The 24,297-nt window shown below is 43.0% G+C and overlaps 1 protein-coding gene across 1 annotated transcript in view; it reads right to left on the reverse strand.

Moving 5' to 3' along the window:
- Positions 1-24,297, reverse strand: part of LOC126101157 (clathrin heavy chain) — a 161,207-nt gene that overhangs the window by 42,194 nt on the left and 94,716 nt on the right. The window contains exons 3-13 of the mRNA XM_049911850.1: positions 16,882-17,031; positions 16,647-16,765; positions 16,410-16,571; positions 16,177-16,290; positions 15,926-16,099; positions 15,563-15,739; positions 15,326-15,451; positions 14,848-15,036; positions 14,040-14,222; positions 13,240-13,377; positions 13,037-13,148 (exon numbers count right to left, since the gene is read on the reverse strand). Coding sequence (XP_049767807.1) covers positions 13,037-13,148; positions 13,240-13,377; positions 14,040-14,222; positions 14,848-15,036; positions 15,326-15,451; positions 15,563-15,739; positions 15,926-16,099; positions 16,177-16,290; positions 16,410-16,571; positions 16,647-16,765; positions 16,882-17,031 — 1,644 coding nt within the window. The remainder of the gene's footprint in view (positions 1-13,036; positions 13,149-13,239; positions 13,378-14,039; positions 14,223-14,847; positions 15,037-15,325; positions 15,452-15,562; positions 15,740-15,925; positions 16,100-16,176; positions 16,291-16,409; positions 16,572-16,646; positions 16,766-16,881; positions 17,032-24,297) is intronic.

The following is a 24,297-nucleotide window of genomic DNA, read 5'->3' on the forward strand; positions in this document are numbered from 1 at the left end:
CAGCATGGAGGTAATTCTGTCAGACACTTCATTACATTTGAGTCCTGACTTGCTAGATTCTACAAAAAAATGAATGTCAAGGATATTTGAGAGTAGTTCCGTGGATCACATCGGGTACTCTTCGTACACAGGCGTAACTTGTCATTTCCTCCAACTTCTGTCCGTCCCTGTTAGCTGAGTGGTCAACAAGGCGGAATGCCACACCAAGGGGCTCTGGTTCGATTCCCAGCTGGGGCAGGTGATTTTCTCCACTCAGGGACTGGGTATTGTGTTATTTCATCCACAGCTCCGATTTGCAAGTCGCCCAATGTGGCATCTAATGCAATAAGTACTTGGCCTTGGTGGCTGGACTTCCTCAAATGGGGGACTCCTGGCCCCACAATGACATATGCCCATTTCCATTTTTTTCCTTTAACTTCTGAACACAGTCTTGTTCAAGGGAGCTTCATAGATTTTAGTTAATGGAGAGAAAACTCAGTTGCCTATTTAGTGTAAAACCTGATCATGATTATTTCAGGCCCTGGAGCTTTGTTCAGTTTTAATGATTTCATTGTGTGTCAACACTGCTAACAAATGCTTCATCTTTACAGTGGTATGAACATTAAATTTGAGCAATACCCTGAGTCATCCTTTTTGAAAGGACATTTAACAACTGAGTTAAGCTTTTCTGCTTTTGCTTTGCTACCCTAAATTTCACTTCCTGTCTCTTCCATTAGTGACTGGACACTCACTTGTGACCCACTAACAGCCTTTACAAACTAACAGAATTTCTCTGGGTTTCGTAGAAGATATCCTCACAAAATTTTGCTACAGCAGTCAGTTTCATTCACCACCTCTCTGAAACCCAGTACTTTGTTTCATACCTATCACACACAGTAGCCCATTTCTTTACAGCATTTATGTATCATGGAGGGCTCTGATCATTAACGGTTTTATTTGGTATTTTATTTATACAGCGCAAGGTCAACTTTTCTTTTAAACTTGAGCTACCATCCATCTACATGCTCCCTCCAGAGCTAAATATTTCTATTTCCTCACCGAGATGGCAAAGCTTTTTTATAAAAAAGGGTAGTTTAATATGTCTGGTAAATTTCCATAAAAGAAAGGATCATTTTTGTTGCAGCTTTTGGTTGGTGAGCTTTATTATTCCAAGCATCACAAAGAATTTCAACAATGTACAGCATACAGTTCATTGTTGACAGCTCTGAATTGGTTGGCGTGTTGACTTATTGAAAATGTGAAGGGCTGGATTGCGACCCAAATCAAGACAGACCTGGATGAACATGTGGATACTGCAACATCAGTGACTACCATATTCGGTTAATGATTTTAAATGTGGTCTGACAACAATGAAGCACACTTCAGCAGCCCAACTGGGGTCACCACAAAGAAAACTATTGACAAAATCCATGTCAAAGTAATGCATGACCACCGAATAATTTGTCCGACTGACAAGACTAGGCATCTCAATTGAGCGAGTGCATAACACCATGCACAGAAAATTTGCTATGAAGAAGCTGTGCGAGATGTGGGTGCCATGATTGCTCAAAATCCACCAGAAGTGCATCCAGCCCAGCATTTCATTTCAACACAATGCCTGCTGATATTTAATCGCAGTCTATGAGTGACTGTTGCACTGATGTGCGACTTAATGAAACCTGGTCCATCACTATATACCAGAGTCAAAACAACAGACAAAGGCTGCTGATAGTGCGCTGGAGATGGCAAAGATCATTTCATCAACTTTAAAGTGATGGCCACTTTTGAAATTTCCATGGAATAATCTTCACATTACTGGAAAAGGCAAAACCACAAAGCAACTACTATGCTTCATTAATGGATCATTTGGAACTTGCATTAGCTGAACAGACTGCTGCTGGCACATTAAAAATGTTGCCACCAGAATAATGCTCCATCCCACACAGCAGTGGTGACAATGGCAACACTGCATGGAATGGGATTTGAATTGGTTCCTCATCCACCATATTCACCACACTTGGTACCAAGTGAATTCCTCCTGTTCCCTAACTTTAAAGTTTGGTTCACTGAGAAAAAATTTTAATCGTGCAGTTAATGTGTATTTCACACAGTTTGACATATCCTATTTTTCCGGCGTAACATCTTAGAAGGAGGCCAACGAGAAGTTAGACGAGTTTTACAAAACATTTTTCCTTGCTTTTTTACCAGACTTATCAAACCAACCTCTCAGTTTACTGAGCATATGAAACTTTCCATCTATTTTAATTGCCCTTTGATGACCAATGTTGCTGCAACTGCCTCATGGTTACTGATCCTAGTTTCAATGTGGAAATCCTCAAAGAATCAGGTCTATTTGTTGGTAACAGAAATAACAGACTTCCACAATTGGAGGAACTTCTGCACTACTGAACTTGGGATCTCTCAAACTTTTGGTTATAACATGGGACGGGTCTAATTGTTGACAGAAGGTCCCAATTTCAGCTTTATGCTCATCTTTGATAGTGCATCTTCCCAAACAATTTCTCACACAGTTCCAGTTTCTATTTTAGTGGATTCTTTTTACTGTGACAAATGCACCATACATTTCCCCATTAGCCATTCCTTTAGAAATGTGCTGAATTTCTTCCCCAAAGAATCTCACTGCTGTCAGCTTTGGGTTTACATCAGATTAGGTAAATGAATACCATTACTCTCACAAACGAAGGACACACTTGTTAAGTGCTCAAGAGGCACTAATGTTTCTTGTGCTGTATTTAACTGGCACATGGAGTGACATCTCTTACCAGTGGTACCAGCTAGCTACCACACCACCCAATGTGTGGAACTGCAGCATGAGCTATGACACTTGCCACCTGCTTGACTGCAGAACCAATAAGGCATGAGGTACATTTTCTGTATGATCTTTTCCCACATTTCATCCCCCTTATGCAGGAACTATAATAAAAATGTCTTTATTAGCTTAATGTGTGATGCATCCTGCACTGCAAGTTGTTTATGAAGTCTGCTTCATCTCAAACCAGCTGCCTCACAGCAGTAGCTCCTGCCAGTCTGGCAGCCTTCTGCGTTATCTCCATGCCCGGAAACTTTCCTCATGAAAGAGTGTTAGTGAAACCTATATCAAAATGTGTACAGTATTTCTTGAGATTAGCACAAACACATGAACAGATACCACAGCTGGGGACTTTGTATACGTATGGATGTAAACTAATATGGACAACATTTGGCACAGCCGATGCTCATTTTTTTTTTTTTTTTTTTTTTGTGGTTTTAGGGCGCAAAACTGCTATGGTCATTAGCGCCCAGCCCGTGACTTAAGACAGTAAAAAACCGAAATTTAAAACCAGCAGCAATGGGAACAAACTCATAAAATTGGAGAAACTAAAAGTAGAAAGAATGCTTAAAAATCCACTACGGACAGGGGGTGGTTGTCCCAAAAAAAAAAAAAAAAAAAAACTTCAAATGACTGACGTCATTTCACTGTCACTAATAAACTGGAGAACGCGGTCGGCTGAGCGCGTGTCATCTGCTAAAATCGACGATAGATCAGGCGATAGCTGTAGACGGGAGCGTAACGGATTAAAATAGGGGCATTCAATTAAAAGGTGTGACCGTCCACGGCTGAGAGCAGTGGGGACAGAGTGGAGGAGGATCACCGCTTAAAAGATGTCTATGGCTAAAAAGACAGTGCCCTATCCGGAGTCTAGCTAAAATTACCTCCTCCCGACGACGCGTTCGGGAGGAAGAGGTCCAAGCGCAAGGAAGGGCTTTCACTTCCCGCAATTTATTACGGGGAAGTGTTGACCAATGCGCATGCCATAAATGAGCAACTTGGCGACATAAACCGCTCCGTAGATCGGTGAAGGGAAGCGACTGAATAGCTGGCCGAGGAAGAGAGACTGCAGCCTTGGCCGCCATATCGGCCGCCTCATTCCCACAGATACCAGCGTGTCCCGGGAGCCAGAGGAACGCCACCGAGACGCCCCCCAGGTGGAGCAAGCGCAGACAGTCCTGAATCTGGTGGACCAGAGGGTGCACAGGGTAAAGAGCTTGGAGACTGAGGAGAGAGCAGAGAGAATCGGAGCAGATAACGTACTGTATCCGCTGATGGCGGCGGATGTAGTGGACAGCCTGGAGAACAGCGTAAAGCTCCGCAGTATAAACCGAACACAGGTCGGGAAGCCGAAAGTGATTTGGGGTGTCCCCAACAATATAGGCACTCCCTACACCTAACGATGTTTTCGAGCCGTCGGTGTAAATAAATGTGGCGTCCGTCATTTGTGCACATAAAGCAGCAAATGCCCGACGATAAACAAGTGTAGGGGTACCATCCTTGGGAAATTGACAAAGGTCACGGAGCAGGCAGATCCGGGGACGGAGCCAAGGCGGTGCTGTACCCCAAGTTGTCAAGAAGGTTTTCGGAAAGCGGCAGGAAAGAGAATGGAGCAATTGACGGAAGCGGACTCCCGGGGGTAGTAGGGAGGAGGAGCGGCCTGCATACCCTACATCAAAGGAGGCGTCGAAAAAAAGGTCATGGGCTGGATTAGCAGGCATGGAAGACAGATGGCTAGCATAACGACTCAGGGGGACTGCTCGCCGATTGGACAGCGGAGGTTCAGCAGTCTCAGCATAAAGGCTTTCCACAGGGCTAGTGTAAAAAGCTCCAGACACTAAACGTAATCCACGGTGGTGGATAGAGTCGAGACGCCGAAGAATAGACGGCCGAGCAGAGGAGTAGACTATGCTTCCGTAATCCAATTTTGAGCGCACTAAGGCGCGATAGAGGCGGAGAAGGACCACTCGGTCCGCTCCCCAGGAGGTACCATTCAGGACACGGAGGGTGTTAAGCGATCGCAGACAGCGAGCCTAAAGATAGGAAACGTGGGAGGACCAGCACAGTTTTCTGTCAAACATAAGACCCAAGAATTTAGCGACGTCTGAAAACGGAAGGTTGACAAGACCTAGATGTAAGGAGGGCGGAAGAAACTCCTTCCGTCGCCAAAAATTGACACAAACGGTCTTACTGGGTGAGAAACGGAAGCCGGTTTCGATGCTCCACGATTGGAGGCGATCAAGACATCCTTGAAGACGTCGTTCAAGAAGGCTGGTCCGTTGAGAGCTGTAGTAGATCGCAAAATCATCCACAAAGAGGGAGCCCGAGACATCAGGAAGGAGACAATCCATAATTGGATTTATGGCGATGGCAAACAGTACAACACTCAGCACGGATCCCTGGGGTACCCCGTTTTCTTGGGACAAAGTACGGGAGAGAGTAGTGTTCACCCGCACCCTAAAAGTGCGCTCTGCCATAAATTCGCGAAGAAAAAGGGGCAGCCGACCTCGAAAGCCCCAAGAGAACAGTGTGCGAAGGATGCCTGTCCTCCAACAGGTATCGTATGCTCTCTCCAGATCAAAAAATATTGCTACCGTTTGGCGTTTCCGGAGAAAATTGTTCATGATATAAGTGGAGAGAGCAACAAGATGGTCAACTGCAGAACGATGCTTCCGAAATCCGCATTGGGCTGGTGTTAAAAGACTGCGGGATTCCAGCCACCAAGCTAAACGGTAATTCACCATACGCTCCAAAACCTTACAGACACTACTCGTGAGAGAAATGGGACGATAGCTAGAGGGGAGATGTTTGTCCTTTCCAGGTTTCGGAACGGGAACGACAATAGCTTCCCGCCACCGTTTAGGAAAGGTACTGTCGGTCCAAATTCGATTATAAAGGCGAAGGAGGTAACGCAGACTAGGGGTTGGTAAATGCAGCAACATTTGGACATGGATACCATCCGGTCCTGGGGCGGAGGAGCGAGAAGATGAGAGGGCATGTTGGAGTTCCCGCATGGAGAAAACAGTATTGTAGCTTTCGTGATTTTGGGAGGAGAAAGCAAGAGGTCGCACTTCCGCTGCACGTTTCTTCGGGAGAAACGCTGGCGGGTAATTTGAAGAGCTCGAAATCTCAGCAAAGTGCTGACCCAACGAGTTAGAAATTGCGACGGGGTCCACTAAGGTATCATGCGCGACAGTGAGCCCAGAGACCGGGGAGAAACTAGGCGCGCCTGAGAACCGTCGAAGCCGACTCCAAACTTCCGAGGAGGGAGTGAAGGTGTTAAAGGAGCTAATAAAGAATTTCCAGCTTGCCTTCTTGCTATCGCGGATGACGCGACGGCATCGCGCACGGAGCTGCTTATAGCGGATACAGTTGGCCAAAGTAGGATGGTGACGGAAAATGCGAAGAGCACGTCGCCGCTCACGTATTGCGTCACGGCATGCCTCGTTCCACCAAGGAACTGGGGGGCGCCGGGGCAATTCGGAGGTGCGTGGTATTGAACGTTCCGCAGCTGTAAGGATAACGTCGGTAATGTGTGTGACCTCATCGTCGACGCTGGGAAAGCGACGGTCATCGAATGTCGCGAGAGACGAAAAATGTGTCCAATCGGCTTGGGCAAACTTCCAGCGTCGCGGGCGCATATATGGCAGTTGAGGCTGCAGTCTGAGGACACATGGAAAGTGGTCACTCGAGTGTGTATCATCAAGGGCGAACCATTCGAAGCGCCGAGCGAGCGGAACAGTACCGACCGCAAGGTCCAAATGAGATAAGGTTGTCGTCGAGGCAGACAAAAATGTGGGGACCCCAGTGTTGAGGCAAACTAGATCCGCTTGGTGGAAGACGTCTAGCAATACGGAGCCACGTGGACAAGGGTGTGGAGATCCCCAAAGCGGGTGGTGGGCATTGAAGTCCCCAACCAGCAAATAGGGGGGTGGAAGCTGACCAAGAAGATGAAGGAGATCAGCTCGTGCCATTGGTGTGGACGATGGAATGTATACAGTACAAAGAGAGATCGTGTATCCGGAAAGTGAAAGACGGACGGCGACAGCTTGGAAGGAAGTGTTTAAGGGGATTGGGTGATAATGGAGAGTATCATGGAGAAGAATCATGAGTCCTCCATGGGCTGGAGAGCCTTCAACAGAGGGGAGATCATAGCGGACAGACTGAAAATGAGGGAGAACAAAGCAGTCATGGGGACGCAGCTTTGTTTCCTGAAGACAGAAAATGACCGGCGAGTAGGAGCGTAAGAGGACCGACAATTCATCCCGATTGGCTCGAATGCCGCGGATATTCCAGTGGATAATGGACATGGGGTGAAAAGAAAATGGAGGAATGTGACCAAAGTTGCTGTCAACTCAAAGACTGCTCGGAGCTAGCAACCGACAGCATGGAATGGCATTCAGCCGAAGGCAGAAGATCCTGATCCATAGGTTGGGCAGGAGCAGTCCCTGCCACCAGCGATCGGCCGGTTGACCGGCCACCAGCAGTGCGCCTCGGCGACACAGAAGATGGCCGAGGGCGATTTCCGCCAGGTGGTGCTGTAGAGGGGGCACGCCTTGGCGGAGAAGGAGAGGAACTGGGTTTCTTTGTAGCCTTCTTGGAAGAATGTTGTTTAGATGAAGGAGGAACCGATGGTTGTGAAGTTGCGGTACGTAAAAACTCTTCACGAGTATGCTCTTTTTTCGAAGACTTGGCGTCCAACTTTTGGGCTCGAGATGTAGCAGAACCCGACGAAGGGTGAGCCATAGAGTGGGCAGGCGAAAGTGGTGAGGTTGAACGAGCGATCTTTGCGCTGGCCGATCTGACGACCGTGGTACTAAAGGTGAGGTCGCAAGTCTGCGTGGCCGCCTCCTTTGTTGGCCGAGGAGAAGCAAGGACAGTGCTGTATTTTCCTGTCTGAGGCACGGTGGGCTTGCGACTGGCGAATAATTTTCGAGCAGCAAAGGTCGACACCTTTTCCTTCACCCTTATTTCCTGGATGAGCTTCTCGTCCTTAAAAACGGGGCAATCTCGAGAGGAAGCAGCGTGGTCACCCATACAGTTGATGCAGCGAGGGGATGGAGGTGGACAAGCACCCTCATGGGCATCCTTGCCACACGTAACACATTTGGCTGGATTGGAACAGGACTGGCTGGTGTGATTGAACCGCTGACATCGATAGCAACGCGTAGGGTTTGGGACGTAAGGGCGAACGGAAATTATCTCATAGCCTGCTTTGATTTTCGATGGGAGTTGAACTGTGTCAAATGTCAAGAAGACAGTGCGGGTTGGAATGATGTTCGTGTCAACCCGTTTCATTACTCTATGAACTGCCGTTACGCCCTGGTCAGACAGATAGTGCTGAATTTCTTCGTCAGACAATCCATCGAGGGAGCGTGTATAAACGACTCCACGCGAGGAATTCAAGGTACGGTGCGGTTCCACCCGGACAGGGAAGGTGTGGAGCAGAGAAGTACGCAGCAATTTTTGTGCCTGGAGGGCACTGTGTGTTTCTAACAACAGGGTGCCATTTCGTAATCTGGAACAAGACTTTACAGGACCTGCTATTGCGTCGACTCCTTTCTGAATAATGAAAGGGTTGACCGTGGAGAAGTCGTGACCTTCATCAGACCGAGAAACAACAAGGAACTGTGGCAACGATGGAAGACTCGTCTGTGGCTGAGACTCAGTATACTTACGTTTGTGAGCAGACTTAGTAGAAGGTGAGGAAACCATTGCGGAAGAATCCCCCATGATTACCGGCGTCTCCGATGGCGCGCTCCTCCCTTATGGGGGCCCTCTCTGAGGGCACTCCCGCCTTAGGTGATTGTTCACACCTCAGGTCACACCTCCCGACAAACGGACGGAGGGACCAATCGGCATTTTCGGAAGGTATCAGCTCGGGTAATCACCCCTCCCTGGGCCTGGCCGTTACCAGGGGGTACGTACGTGTCCTACCTGTCTACCCGGGGCGGGGAATTACGCGTTACCCCGTCACCGGCTACGCACGAAGGGCGTGGGTCGGCCTTCAGACACGCACAGGGAGGAAGATAGAGAAAGGGAAAGGGAAAGGAAGGAAGAGGTCTCAAACGCCGCAGCGGAGAAAAGAGAAAGAGAAGAGGTAACGAAAAGAGAAGGACAAAGGAAGGAAGAAGACAGAAGGACAAAGGAAGGAATAAGACATAAAAGCAAGGAAGGCAAAGAATGCAGTACATTTACGAGCGTCCGTCTCCGGACGTAGGCACAAACCATACTCCCAGATGGGGAGAAAGGGAAGGAAAGAGCCAGAGGTGAGGGGAGGAGGGGCGAAGATAGGGATGGGGAAGGATGCGGAAAGGGAAGGTATGCAGCCCGGAAAGGAAGGAAGGCCACATTAGCTCGGGGTCCCGTGCTCGCTACGCACGTATCCACAAAAGAGTTGTGGACCCCCTGGGGGGATGCTCATCTTTTGAACTAATACTTCGTTTTTGGTGGCATGCAGAAAATTGTTTTTTTTCCACAGTGAATGATGAAAACCATTCATAATGTATTTCACACATTATTATTCTGGCATTTTTTGGCACATCAAGGATGAGCCGACTCCAAACATATCGACACTTCAGTTTAATTTTGCATGGGCACAGCTCTCCTTCTTGTATTTATTTTTGTTGGAGTTTCATCTACATATGGTATTCTTTATCTGTAGTTTTCATAAAAAACATACGTAATGCAAATACAATAAGTTCTGTTTAACAGCAGCATTTAAATGACTGCCCATAATTTGTCAAATTGTAGTCTATGATGCTGTACTTGCTCTAAATGGAACCTTGAACTCATGATGAGCCACTACATTTTATTTTGTATTGACACCTCTTCACTCTGATAGGAAATTAAATTTTTCTTAAAAAGGAAAAGTATTAATGGCCAAGCTTATAATGACCGGATACTAATTTTATGCATATGTACATAAGCTGCAAACAGTAAATCTGGAAAGTGAATTCCATTTGAAATGGCACTAAACACATCTTAAGTTTTTGCATTTCAGTAAAATTGTTGTTCAAGCTTGTTTTAGTTTAGCAACTGTTTCAGATAATGTAATGCTATGCTTCCATAATGGGTTTTGTAATATATTTACTTCTGTTACAGAAACTTTAATTCTTTGTAGATTTATATTACTACATGCTAATTTTATAGTGAGCACAAAAGTGTCCAGAGAAGGTCTTCAGTCCCTCAATCTAAGAATGGTACATGCCAAAGTACAGATGTCCACTAAGACCTACTTCTGACCTAGGAGATTCATAACAGAAAAAGTGAGAAGGCTATCAACAAAATGGACTTCTTTTGTAAGGCCAATAATAAAAACCAGGTGAGGCTTTTAACAAAGTCAGCAGACTCCTCTGCATGAAACAGGATATTTAACACCCCTGATCTATTACTATCCTACAGAGTGCAACACCTAGAATAGAGAACTGGGTGCAGCAGAAAGGAGGCAAACCGAAGTTGAAAGCGATTAAACAGAGCAAAATAAGGATGAAAGAATAGCCTGGTCATGCAGGTGTCTGATCCCCCAGACAGTAAGAAATGTCCCATCCTCAGTCACCCTACCACTGCTCTGGAAGCAAGTTAAAACCTTATAACTGAAAACAAAAACCACCTTCACAAAGAAAACTGAGAACCAGGTAGACAATCCATGAATTGTCCACCAACATCAGAAGCAGTGAGTACAGAAGTCTGTACTCATCATGGAGGACTAACAGGGTAGGGGCATTCCATCAAGGTATGAGCTACTGTCTTACAAGGCTCCACAATCAAAATGTGAGGATGGCTCATTACACAACAGAAAACTATGGAATAACCCAGTATGACAAATGTGGAGACAACATAGGACTGCTGATTCCTTCCAGAAGTGGAAGGAAGAGTGCCATGCTGCAGTAATGTCCTTGATTATCTGTTATTAGAAGGGGCAGTAACCCATCAGATGTCGTCCCACTTCTGAGTGATCAGAGCTCTCGCATGCACTAACAAATTGGCTACTGGTATCAGCAAGGTGAACAGGGAGTGGGTAAGTGCTCCTCTAGCCAGCCAGCCAGTTCATTCCCATGATACCCACATGACTTCACACAACAACTGAGCAGTCAGGACAACAAAGGTCTACGAGAAGATTATGAATTGCCGAGACTAAAATGTCGCAAGAAAGGTATCAGTCAATATTCTGGAAACAGCTCAGCTCAGCTCGCCAGTTCATACTGACACACAGTCAATGGACAGGCAGTTTAATAAAATGTAGGGCACTGCTAAAGGATGTCAGCACTGCAGTAAATACACTACATATTCCTGGCAACAAATGGCACTCCTTACTGGCACGCAATGTAAAAACATATCCCGCCATCCACAGTTTTAAAGCCATTTGTGTGAAAGATGGCAGCACCCTGAAAATTTTTAACTGACGTAACAGATGCCAGGAGGTCACAAGGGCAGCCAAGACTTTCAAACCTTTGAAGAAAATGTTCCTAATCCATGGCCTAGGTACTATCCATGGGCAAGTGCAGAAGAAAACTGAGGGAATACAATCTGGGGAGGGGAGATAGAGATCTTGCCAGAAGGAACAAAGGCGCATTCCAATTGCTAATCCCAGCCGAGGGCTAGAACCCTGAGTGACACCCCCCATGTGTAAAGAGAATGTGATGCATGGCTTGATTGGACAATAGTTTAATGGGAACTGCATAGGAAACCAAGAGCTGGTAATGTGGAATCTGAAGAGGGGAAGATCCACTTGGGCAAGGAGATTCTACAGGAACAGTTTGAAAGACAGCAATGGACAGACACGTAATGGGTTTAGTAGTTTCAAGGCTGAAGATGCCACTAGGTCACAAACCTGCAACCACAATCCAGTCTGGACAGTATCAGGACCTAGTGAACACAGATAAAAAGAAACAATCTACACTGCAAGTTGTGTGGAGTAGGAAGGAGAGAGCATTAAGTTTCCATATGCTGCTAGTCTTCAGCTGATGAAAATATGCAGCTAGGTCAGCTTTCTTTCAAAAAGAAGGCTACAACATACAGATGCTAGGTATCGGAGTTCTAGGTCAGGCTGGACTGTGGCAGATATGGTCATGCATTAGCACTGTTTTGTAGGAGACAACTGGAAACCATGGAAAGACCTCATGCAGAGGCCTGCTGGATGGCACCTTCAAGCTGGCATCCAGAGCGGGGGTGGGGGCTACCACTGTGCATGTTAATTTTTGTCTAAAATTTATACCTGGTTGTCTACTTTTTAAGTCTGATGCAGTTTTTACAGCAAGATGCATTTGTCGTCATCTTTGGTGTATGTAGCTGAAATATTCACAGACCAAAATTAATTACCTGGTGTCAAATATTGTGGTCTTTTACTGGAACAGAAAGCCTTTCACCCAACACTGAATTTTGATGCGACTTTCACACTTGGGCACGATTTAAGGTTCAAAGAAATCCACAAAGACATTTAATAGAAGTTGTTGACAGTAATGTGGAAGGTATTAGCATTCACTTTTCTACTGGATGAGCTTTAACACGCACTTTTATGCTATCTCAGTTAACATGGAACAATGTTTGCATAGCCATGATTAAATGGTTTACCTGTTTCAGCTATATCAGAAAGCACACTACATTCATTTTTTAAGCACTGTCTGAATTCAACCAATTTTCTCCATGGAACCTGTTTATTGAACATTAAAACAGGATGATTTATCTCAAGGAAAAACATTAAGCTTGAAAGCCTGCACTGTATTTAATACTTTTATTGGCAGGAATTTTGAAATTATATACTTCTGGGACATTAAGTAATGCAAAAACTTAACAGTTTGGAAAACGTAGAAATTGTTGTCACATAGAAGCACTGCAGCCAACAGCACTGTTATGTAACAATGGACATATATTTTGTATTGCAACATAGTATGAATAGAATGATCAGATTACATGAAATGCCAGTGACAGTAGGTCAAACTGCTCATCAGGCTATCTTAACAGTGGAGAAACTTTACCACAGAAAACGTTTTTACATTTAAATGCAAAGAAAAACTTGCACTAGCAATGTATGGATCTTCCAACTCTGAGTGGTTATTTCTTGTAAAAACCTGTAATTACTAAATTAGACACTGTACTTTGGAGACATTTTTGTGCTTAATCTGGCACAATTTTACAGTGTTATTAATGCACTGAACATAATTTACGGGAAAAATTCGTCTGCCTTTTACTTGCACAAGTTTTAGTAAAAAACTAAATGTTACATACCTGTATAATGCTCTAGTGCTCTTTGCAAAAGGCCAGCTTTCTCACAGAGCTGTGCTATATGGGCTCTGTCATAATGCGTGAACATTTGATTGCTAAGTATTGCATCAGCAACCTGGGGAAGATTCCAATGCATACAACAACATTATTGTAAATTTTTATGTAACGTATAATAGCATCTCTTATATACACCATGTTTCTTTTACCTGTGGTGCCGACATCAAATTCATTTCCAACAATCTTGTCTGTAATGGTCCTTCAGCAGGCCTATTATTTTTCAGAGCGTCCAATAAGAAGGCTGTGCACTGTGGTACCATGTTTTGCTCCATGAAGATGTCCACAATCTGTAAAATTCACATACTATACTATCTTGACTCTTATTCAGATTAGTGTTTCACACTTCATGCTGAATGAGTGCTAAACTGAAACCCAACCACAAAATATTAAACACTGTGCATGTGGCTGGAAAAGTACATATTAACTGGTGGAGTAGGGATGAAATGCTTGTTTAGTTTTGTGTCCAGTAGTTAGAACAAGAAAATCCAATCTCATGCTAAATGAAGTCTGTGACTTAAGACTTCACATTCTCCAATTTGAAAAGCAAAATGCACACAATATTAAGTACATTTTATACAAGCACAAAGTGAATGCATAGCCATGCATATCTTTTATCCTCTTATAAGGGAGCTCACAAATTACTCCCCCCCGCCCCCCCCCCCACTAAATGTTAAAGATATGTAGTTTTTGAAAAAACTTCAAGTAGTAGGATAAATGAACAGTAAATAATGATCTTTTTCTACCAATCTTAATATTTATAGTAAGATTGGGTCAACTATGCAAACTATTTTAAGGTCTATTTTAAGCTGAAGCACAAGTGGTTTATACTCATACTGTTTAATTCATCACAACAATCAGTGTGTGAACAGCCAAATTATTAGTATAATCATTGCAAACACACTTGTTACTTCAAGATACATGCCACAGAACACGACAACAGGAGGTTTACCTGATTTATATCTGCAAGAGGTTCATCATCTTGGACTAACATTTGTGCAAAAGTAACTCCCTGGTCAGGATTTATGCGCATAACATTTCTCAGTAGGAATATGTAGTCAGGGGTGTAACCCACTTTTTTGGCATACAACACTATCTTCTGGAACTGTCCAGTCTCAGCAAAACATTGGATGACCTGCAAAAAATTTAGGAATAAATAATTATTTGCAAGCTAATCTCTGAGAATTTTTGTTGACTGAAATTTATGCAATATCTTTGACAAATATGAGACTGACTGGGGATATGCAGAAAGCTATTAAACAAGGAATTACGCACACATTCGTAATCTTTATAGCTACCGAATGTGCAGTGAACCCTGGCAAATACAACTAACTTTACTTGGATAAGGGTGACAATATTAAATAGTTTGACATTTGAATGAAGTAATACAGGAAGTGCCAGGCAAGAGATTCCATTAGAATGGTGGTAATGTGTACAAATCAAGAAAATCTGCAAAAACAGCTTTTTCAGCACCCCCTAAGTGTAAATTGCAACTATGAAATAAAACAAGGAGGGGGGAGGAGGAAAGGGGTAGAGAATAGAAATTTCTGTAGAACGATTATGTTTTACTATTAAAATACTTTTAACACAGCAAAAGCTCAAACTACATTATGTATTAATCTACAAGGTAGTTTAATTTGTTTTAATTCAATACAAATTTAACCACTTTAAGTTAAGTTACAGGGAAATTTATATTAGGAACAACTGTTTGTGTCTAAGTACAATGTTTACTTATTTAAGTAACTTTACTGGCTACGAACCTTATTGGGAACGTTAGCTCTCAGATATACTGACAACGCTAACGTGGGATCCGCCTGCTTTACCAGATCTCCAAGCTCTTCTGAGCACTCTAGTTTGTCTTCTTTCAGCCACTTTTCCAATAATTGTTTACGGCCTTGCTGTAGGACAGGCCTACACAGTTCCAGACTTTCGTATTTGTTCAATTGCCCCTGAAAAACATACCTTTTAACATTACAGTTTGTTACAGCCACCACGTCACACACTTTATTCTACATAAAATCTAGTTCACTACTTAAAACCAATTGCATGAACAAAGAGTCTCACTGAATGACTTGTGTCTTCTGCAAATAAGGACACACACGAATGTACCTAGAATACCAACAAATCTCCGTTCAGTTTTTAGCAGGATATTTACTGCACTCTTTTCAACTTTAACAAATATTCTTAGCAGCCTTTTCTCCTTATCTTTTAATTTAAAACTGTTTCTATCAATCTCACCTGGTCCAATAAAATACCAAAATACTGCAACAGAGGAGAAGTCTGACCCTGCGGTGTAGGTACTTGCTGGAAACGCTGAATAGTCTGCGGTGTTCGCAGAATTCCTTTTGGTGCATTTGCAGCGACCTTAAAAATTTGGATTCATAGATCAGTATTAATTTATGGATTGGGGTACAACTATAGATCATCATATTTCAAAATTCAGCAACGAACTAGGTCCTTACTAATTAAATATACCTTGGCAGCCTCTGCATACTGCCCATTTTGGAACAGTAGATTGAATTTTCTAACAAACAAGTCCTCCGCACCAGCAAGATTATTACGTACAGCCATACGCAAAGCCAAATCTGGATTCTGCAGTACACTATTTATGTAAGGTATTATATTGTCTTCTTCAACACTCACAGACAGCACCTGTAACAAGTTTTACTGTATCTTTTCTGAACTGTGTTATTGTGTGTACTAACATTTTCTTAGTCTACAACAAGGAGACAATTAACTGGCAGATCTGCTCCAGTCCATGAACTTTAACACATCTTGCCTTACATCAAATTACCAAATTTATCCGTTACAGATTTTCATAAAAAATTATGCACAAACCTGTCCTTTACGGTTGACTCCAATGATTCCCCCTGATGATTCATGTGGTGCAGTTACAAATATTGTATCACCACTTATTCTGTTCATGTATATGCATACTGCTGTTTCAATGTCGTACAAGTGAATATACCCATATTTTGTAATTAGGTAGATAACATCATACTTTGCACTGACCTAGAAAGAAATATGCTCAAACTTCAGTACAGGTTTATAGGTGTATGGTGGCAGATACAAGGAAGGAGAAAACTAACCTGCATAGCTACAGGAAAATCATTCTGTGCCTCTGGTGGAAAGAAAACATCCACAGCTTTTTTTGGGAACGGCTGATTCCCTGCTGGTGGGTGGCCAACTTCAATTATATGCAGCTGCAAAGAGAAATTTGTTTTTGAATATGAGCCATTTTATATAATTTGTAAATTGTGCACTCACTGTGGGCAACATACTCATTTTGTTAAGTTTAGGTAATTGGGAATACTCCACTAACCTTACCGCCCTGCAGTGTCCTTACTGCAAAACAGAAAAGAGTTGATGGTTCCGCATTACCTTCCATCTTGAACTGGGCAAAGGATGCTGCATGACCTTCAATAGGTTGTGAACATTTACGTTCAACTGAATACAGTTGCATTGCGCCAACTACTCTGCTTTGCTATAATATACAAAAAAGATTACTTAGTTGACGAATACCTTTGTGACACTAGAAATGCTTGTTTGGATTACTTACCTGTGCAGATATTCCAATAAGTAGCAGCCACGACTGCTTTGGGTCAGTTCGATAATTAATAATCTGGCAGCCATTTAAGCTCGAGTGTCTATCGAACATCTTCTGAGGAACAGAGTCGCCTGAAAACATTGTCTACAATTTTATTATGATCACTATATACAAAAGAGAATGCTAAGAAGTCTGTGGCTAACTTATTAAGTTACAGTATTTTTCCCTATATTTAAATTTGTATTACCCTCCATGCTCCAGTGGTACACAGACGTCTCAGTGACAAGCGCTAGCGTATTAAGTGAAATCCATTTCCAAAATATAACATCTTCTGTCATTGTATGAGCTTTCATTTTGCTCTTCATTTCAATGTTGAAAATCTGAAGTGTTTTCTGAGCTGTAACAAAATAATTGTATTAACAACATATCCTTTAACTACCCCCTAAATTCACCAAAATTAATTTACACTGCCTGACCAAATGACATCTGGAAGACATGGAATGACATCAATTTAACTCTGTAGATGTACGGTTGAAATTTTATAGCAGGTAGAATGGCCAGAACACTGTTAGTGTTAAAAGTGTTCATGGGGGTATATAAGCAGCTTAAACAATTATCAGATGAGTGATCACTGAAGTGGACAGATAGCATCATCAGCACCCAACACTTTGAATGGGGCATTGTAGTAGGTCTCCACCAGGCCAGCTGGTCAAATTGTGGAATCCATAGATTTGTGGGGCAGTCTCGTCTGACAGTGCTCCAGATCGGACTGCATGGGAGCACAAAAGCAGATATCACTGCCAAGTTTACAGTCGACAACGAGAGAGGATCACTGTACAGCGATCCAATCTCCTCGTAATCCTGGACCACTGATGAATGGTGTTACAGTTTAAGCAATGAACTGCTGTTCTTTGTCCACTGAACGACAATCAGCAAGTGGGTAGAGGCCCCATTCTTCCCATCTTTTGGAGACCCACAGTTTTATTACTCATGGCATTGTGGTGTGGGAAGCCATCCAAGGCAACTTCCTGTTACAGCTGGTAGTGACAAGGAACTGACAGCAGAATGATGTGTGACATCCTGTGTCATCTGTTCCTTTCATCCAACATCATAGTATCGTTTTTCCAACAAGACAACATGACATTTCTCTATGAAACCTGTGCATGACATACCACCGTTGTCAGGAATATCCTCAGACCTTCCCCCTGATAGAAGGTGTGGGACCAGCTTTAACACCAACTCTGTCTCAGTGCCAGCATATTAATGACCAGTTACACAGATTTGGGGCAGCCTGCCTTAGTAGAGGCTACAACAGCTTTATGACATCTTACACAACTGAATCCAGGGCATGGGGGGGGGGGGGGGGGGTTTCAAGGCCATACTAGCAAAAAATTCTTACTGCCCTGTACTTTGAAAGTTCAAACACTTTGCAACGACAAACATCACATATCCTCAACCTCTGAAGTTTCACTGTCTCCTCATCCTCTTCTCTGCACTTAAATTTTGATATACACCGTATATTTTTGCGATGTACAGAGATTTACAAACAAATTGAAACATATGAAAAGATTATTACAATTTGATTTTATAAAAGGAATCCCACTGCACAGAAAATGGAAAAAGAATGAAATATACAGGGTGCTTTAAAAATGACATTACAACTTTGAAATTTTATATAAATTAATCCGAAGCACCTACAGAGGTGATTTTGTGTCAATTTGTAGGGAAATACATGAAGTTTAGTCTCGCACAGTTTGCTAGTGCTTAATCGCACTGTAAGTAGCACTAGTGGCAGTTGCGTTAAAGATGGCCGCCTTCAATGGACGCGAGTGTGATAGCTGTGTGTTTTGGTTTGAAGAATCAAAGTCGGCGACAACGTAGATACATCTGAGAATGTTTTCTGATCTCGTCGGGATATTTCTAACATTAAAAGTGGAGATGAAGCAAATCAGGAAGTCAGGAGATGGCTCAGTATGCAATAGGGTATGTCCCACCCGTATCAGTCCAACCACTAATCATTGCAGTCAAGAGCACCCAGCATTCAACAGACTGCAACATCAGGAATAGAAAACTGGGTGAGGCAAATCGCATATGAAAGATAAGAACATAGCAAAAGAGGGATGAAAGAGTAGCCTGGTCAAGGAAGTAGAGTCTGGAAGCCCCCAGACCTAGCACAAAGCACTGGACACCCCATCCCCAACCACACTGCCCCTGCTCTGGAGTTAAATCAAGACCTTGTAACTGTCAAAAATCACATTCATGGAGAAAACAGAACTAGGTAACCCACCCCTCGAATTGTTTGCCAATATTAGACACAATGAGTCTGCAAATCCAGACTTAGCACTGAGGGCCAAAAGGAGGAGGCATTCCACCAAGAAATGAGCTACTGTCTACAGGGCTCCGCTATGACAATTTGGGGGTGGCTTGTTGAACAGAAGAAAACAATGGGTTCACCCTATATGACCAATGCAGAGACAACGTAGGACTGCTGATTCATTCCAGGAGAAGCAGACAGACGAATGGCGTGCTGCAGTAATGTCCTTGATTGTGTGTTATATTAGAAGAGGCAGTAACCAACCAGATGATCCACTTCAAAATGAGCAGGTCTCATGTGCACCCACAAACTGGCACCTGGCACCAACAAGCTAACACAGAGCAAGTAAGTGCCCCTCTAGCTAAATGGTCAGCCAGTTCATTCCCCAGGACACCCAAGTGACTTTGGATGCAGATAGAGACAACTGAGCAAGCAGGACAACACAGGTCAGCAAGAAGGTCACAAATAGAGACTGAAGTACGGCAAGAATAGCACTGGTCAATATTCTGGCTCTGAGTCAGTTCATGTTTAAACACAGTCAGGGGACAGCAGTTCAATAAAATGGAGGCCTCTGCTAATGACCACCAGCTCTGCATTAAATGCTTAACACGTTCCTGGCAGCAAATGGCATTCATTACCAGCATGAGATGTGAAAATATATCCCATCATCCAGTTTTAGAGCTGCCATTGAAGAAGACTAGCACCCTGGAACACAAGGAAATGAACATAACAGACCCTAAAAGGTCATGGGGGCAAACAAGACTTTAGGACCTTTGGAGAGAAGGTTTGTAATTCGTGGCCTGGGCGACATCCCAGGGGGAGTGTGCCAGGTGCAGAGGCCTGCCAGATGGCACCTTGGAGCTGGGATTCAGCAGAAGCTACCAAGTGGAAGCTGTGTGAGGTGATTGCAATAATGCAGTCAATTCAATGTAATTAAGTGTTCTGCTTGGAGGTAGGTAAACTTTGCAAATGGTAATTTGAGGTGGTTTGCACCTGCACCACTATTGCCTCCACTGAGGTATGAAGAGGAATCTCTTTACTGATATTTGTACAAACCAAAGCACAGATCCTCTAGATGACCTCTCAGGATCAGCACAGTTCTGACAATGCCTGATAACTGAGCACTGTAGAATAATTGTCGCCAGTGAAATGCATTTCTTTGGGAGAAACTGCAGAAGACAAACTAATGTGTAGTCAAAGCAGGACACAGGAGCACCCATTAGAACTTTTCTGATAACAGGAATGATGGCCAGGAGGACCAGTCACAATGCAGGATCATTACCTGTCTTGTGTGGGAACAGAACCACATCCAGACATCAGCTCTGAATCCAACTATGTAGGCACAATGTCACACCTTCAGGGCCACCAGAGAAGCATTGTCTCTTATTTTACTCTTCGTCCTTTAGAAACTTTTGAGGGCAAGGTTTGTTGAAGGGGCTACCCACATTGAGCGTAGAGAGAGAGATTAGCCGGCACACGTGCACACTCATCAGGACATTTCATTTAAAGACTTAGAAAGGCACCAGTATCCATAGAATTACCTTTGGGTCCCACTTTGTATGCATTAGATTATATATGTAAGTCTCCGTGAAGAAGATTGGTCTTGAGCTTATGTGTTTCAACTAAGTTCACTGCAGAGGAAGATTCCTGTAACTCGAGCAACAAAGCGAGTTTTAACACATTCGTTGCAGTCACCAGTGCGGGTCACTAACACACTAGGCCAGGGCCGGCCAGAAATTCTGCACGTGTGCGGTGCTCCTGCACATGTGCAACTTCCCAGTCACAGCGTGCACACCGCAGCCGTCAGCGTTCATGTAGTGCAAGTTTCTACACACAGATGTCTCTTTATCCACTTGCTGGGATACTCTGTACCGGCGCATTCTAGTGCTCTTTCCACAGCTTGCAAGCCAACCATAGGAAGGTATTTCACGTATTAAACATTTAAAATACTGTCACAGTCTACTCATTGAGATGTCTACTTTTATGTTAAAAATTTAACCCAGTAAGACAAGTAACAGTTAACAACCGTGGGTTTTTAGTAAGGCAGCTTGACTTACTGCATGTACTGATCTAATATTTAGGAAAAAGAGCACTTAGCGACTTCAAACGAACCTTATTCATGATTTCAAATAACATTAAACTAATGCAAGGTTTCCTATAACTAATTCTCGGTGCCCTCAATTACACCCACATAATTTCTGTCTCACTGACCTCTGAACAGAATGATAACCGCAAACCTCTATCACCTGTTATTTCAATACCATTATTGATATATCTTTTATCAGTTCCATCTGAAATCTGCATAATAACTGACAATTAGATGAATTTTATGTTTAACCGACTTCACCTGAGCGTAGCCCTTCACACATTTAAAACCCTAAATGTAAGTATACATTGAACAATTGGTTTAATGACCAATTTTCCTGATAATGTAACATGGAGCAGAATGAGGCAATAATGCACAATTAGTAAACAATTTTTAATTATGTAAGGAATAAATCCAAACACGTTTATCACTGGTCATGAGAAAGGATATCGTTAATATCGGGCACAAAAGTACAGTTGCAAAGATTTTCATCACTTATGCTCGACCGAAACCTTGATTTATTCATTTTCATCGCTGAGAAAAATCTTTCACAAACATATGTTGACCCAAACATGGACATAACTCTCACGGCTTCTTGGTGCAGGCGTGGAGATTCTTGTTGAGAAAATTTTTCGTAGAATTCTTTTTTACTTCACACTGCAAAGAACTTTTCCTTCAGTCTTGTATTGCACTGTAGGTCGATCAGTTCCATCTGTAGATCATTCAGAGCATCTTCGACTGAGGACGAGAACGGTCGAGTAAATAAGCAAATGACAGGAGAAACTCTTAACATCTGCAAATCATGATTGAAATTGTTCCTTAATTTTTTACAATTATTGACACGTATTTTTGAAATCTAGCACTTTCAGGGACCAGTCTAAGAGTTGGGAAATATGCAGTGTTTTCAATCAATAGCTGGCTTTCCCAAAGCGCAAGGCATTTACTTTTTCCAACATGTCAGAAATTATTTTCACCTTGCAAACTGACGTTCATGCTGTTCATATGAGACTTAATGTCCACGAGAAATGCAAGGTCTGATATCCAACAAGGGTCTTCCCAACATAGGTTCACTTTTCCCCTTCTCATGTAAGACTTACTATGACCAAACGTAAATCGAAAAATATTTTCATCATTTTACCTCTACTGAGCCAGCGTACTTTGGTTTAGTAAAGTATGTCGCAGTACTCCGCTCCTAATTCCTCCAAGAACTGCCGAAACTGGCGATGCGTAAGCCCATGTGTCTTCAGGTAGTTTGCAGTACGCACAACAATGCAAAATGCAGTGAATTCCATACAACATCTCATCCGTGCGCCCTAGCTTTTTGAGCATCCATGCTATGAGTCTTCTGATGGCCCTGCATTGATGGAGCTCCATATGTTGTCATGAAAACTAACCGATTCCAGTCCATACTGACACCATCAATTGCTTGCTCGACAGCTTTGAGTAAGTCCACACCTGTAGTAGTTCCTTTCGAAGGTAGGGAGTCCAAAACATCCTCTGTTACACAAAGTGCATTATCGACACCTCGTATGTATATCACAACCTGAGCTCTAACTATAAGATCTGTTGCTTCGAGTGCAACAGACAGCAATAAAGTCTTTAGCCTTATTTATTAGCTGCATGTGCTTATCACCAGCCATAGCACTGATACGTCTCGTCACTGTTTGCTTGGATAGACATTTCTTGAAACCTAATGTTCATGAGACACACAAGTTCTGCAGCATCAATCAGGCACCCTTTCACGAACTCCCCTCCAGAAACAGGTTTCCCAGATTGTGCAATTCTTACCGCGATTTTAAAGCTTGCTCGCAGTTAAGATTTAGTGTGGTTGTCATTCTGGAAAATTGAAAACAGTACACTGTACAGTAAAATAGTTTGTGTTACATTGATGTCCAAGAGTTCAAGAAGTATCAGTTACTTTGACGTACAGTAAAATCGAGATGTGACTCTTCCATTTTCTTAAGGACATTAATTCTGCTTTCTATTTTTCACTGTTGAGTACACTGCACTCGTCTTTGTGATATGTATTGTAGTGTCTTTCAATTGAAAACTTACGCTGGCTGCCTATTATTCGTCGGTACAGCAAACAGTTTTTGCCAACTGCTACAAAAAAGGATTTCAGTTCCCAGTCATTTTTAAACGACTGAGAACATAGATCTCCCGTCCTTTGCTTTTTCACAGTACGTGCCATTTCTCAGTACTTCTCTGCTAACGTTACGGTCACCAGGGGTAAACGAAACTGCACTCTTGCTTGTACCACATAAACAGGGAAGTGGAGCCACCGCCATTCATTTAGGACATGTCTAACAACAGATGTCGCTATCACTTGCTGGCGCACATGTGCAGCACTTCCGCATGTCTGCAGTGTTTGGCCAGACCTGCTCTGGGCAGACACACACGAGCACGTGAGCTGAGAGCTGAAATCATAATCCTGCAAAATCTGTAAGTCCATGTTGTGCACATATGTAATATTGACAGCGCATGTAACGTCTGCACAAGAGGTGGTACGAGATGTAGAAATGCAAGTACGCTTTAGCTGCATGCCAATTTTGTGATAAATTCTGCAAGCTGTGATGTACACGTCATATGCATTTATTGCAAACAATTCTACCAATGCCTCTGCTTTATTGATTTTATTGCAAACAGGATAGAAAATGCAATTCGAACAAGCAATAAATCCGCCCCACTTAGAAAGATTTGAAGGTCTGAGAACACCAGAAGACTTATCAAACAGATAAAAAGAAACAGGTTTCACCTGCAATGTGGTGCTATGGAAACCCAATCCCATATAACAAATAAGTTTGCAAGGTGCAGAGAAGATTTTTTTATAGCAAACCACAAGTAAGTCCACATACGGTACAGAATGCTCGTATTCTGAGCAATCAATGTAACAACATTTTACTTTGCTATCAAATAAAACAAACTTCACAAATCAAACACTAACAGATCTTCCTCTGAAGATATGACATCCCATTACATTCCACATGTGTAATTGTGCAGCAGTTACAACAGAATCCAGGTTTGTCTGGACACTCCATGCAAACATACGGTGTATCTGTACACTTTCCCCATTCAGCACACATTCTACATCACTTCCTCAAACTGCTTCTTCCATTCAGTTGCATCCCACTTTTGCATAATGTGTATGTCTTTACGATATTTGTTACCAACACCTTTTGTAGCTCCCATTAGTGGAAGTACTCTTATTATTTGTTTTCTATAGTCATTTTATGCCCTGGGTATTTATTATCTAGGTAATGTGA

The sequence above is a fragment of the Schistocerca cancellata genome, chromosome 9 (assembly GCF_023864275.1).
Source record: "Schistocerca cancellata isolate TAMUIC-IGC-003103 chromosome 9, iqSchCanc2.1, whole genome shotgun sequence".
NCBI lineage: Eukaryota > Metazoa > Arthropoda > Insecta > Orthoptera > Acrididae > Schistocerca > Schistocerca cancellata.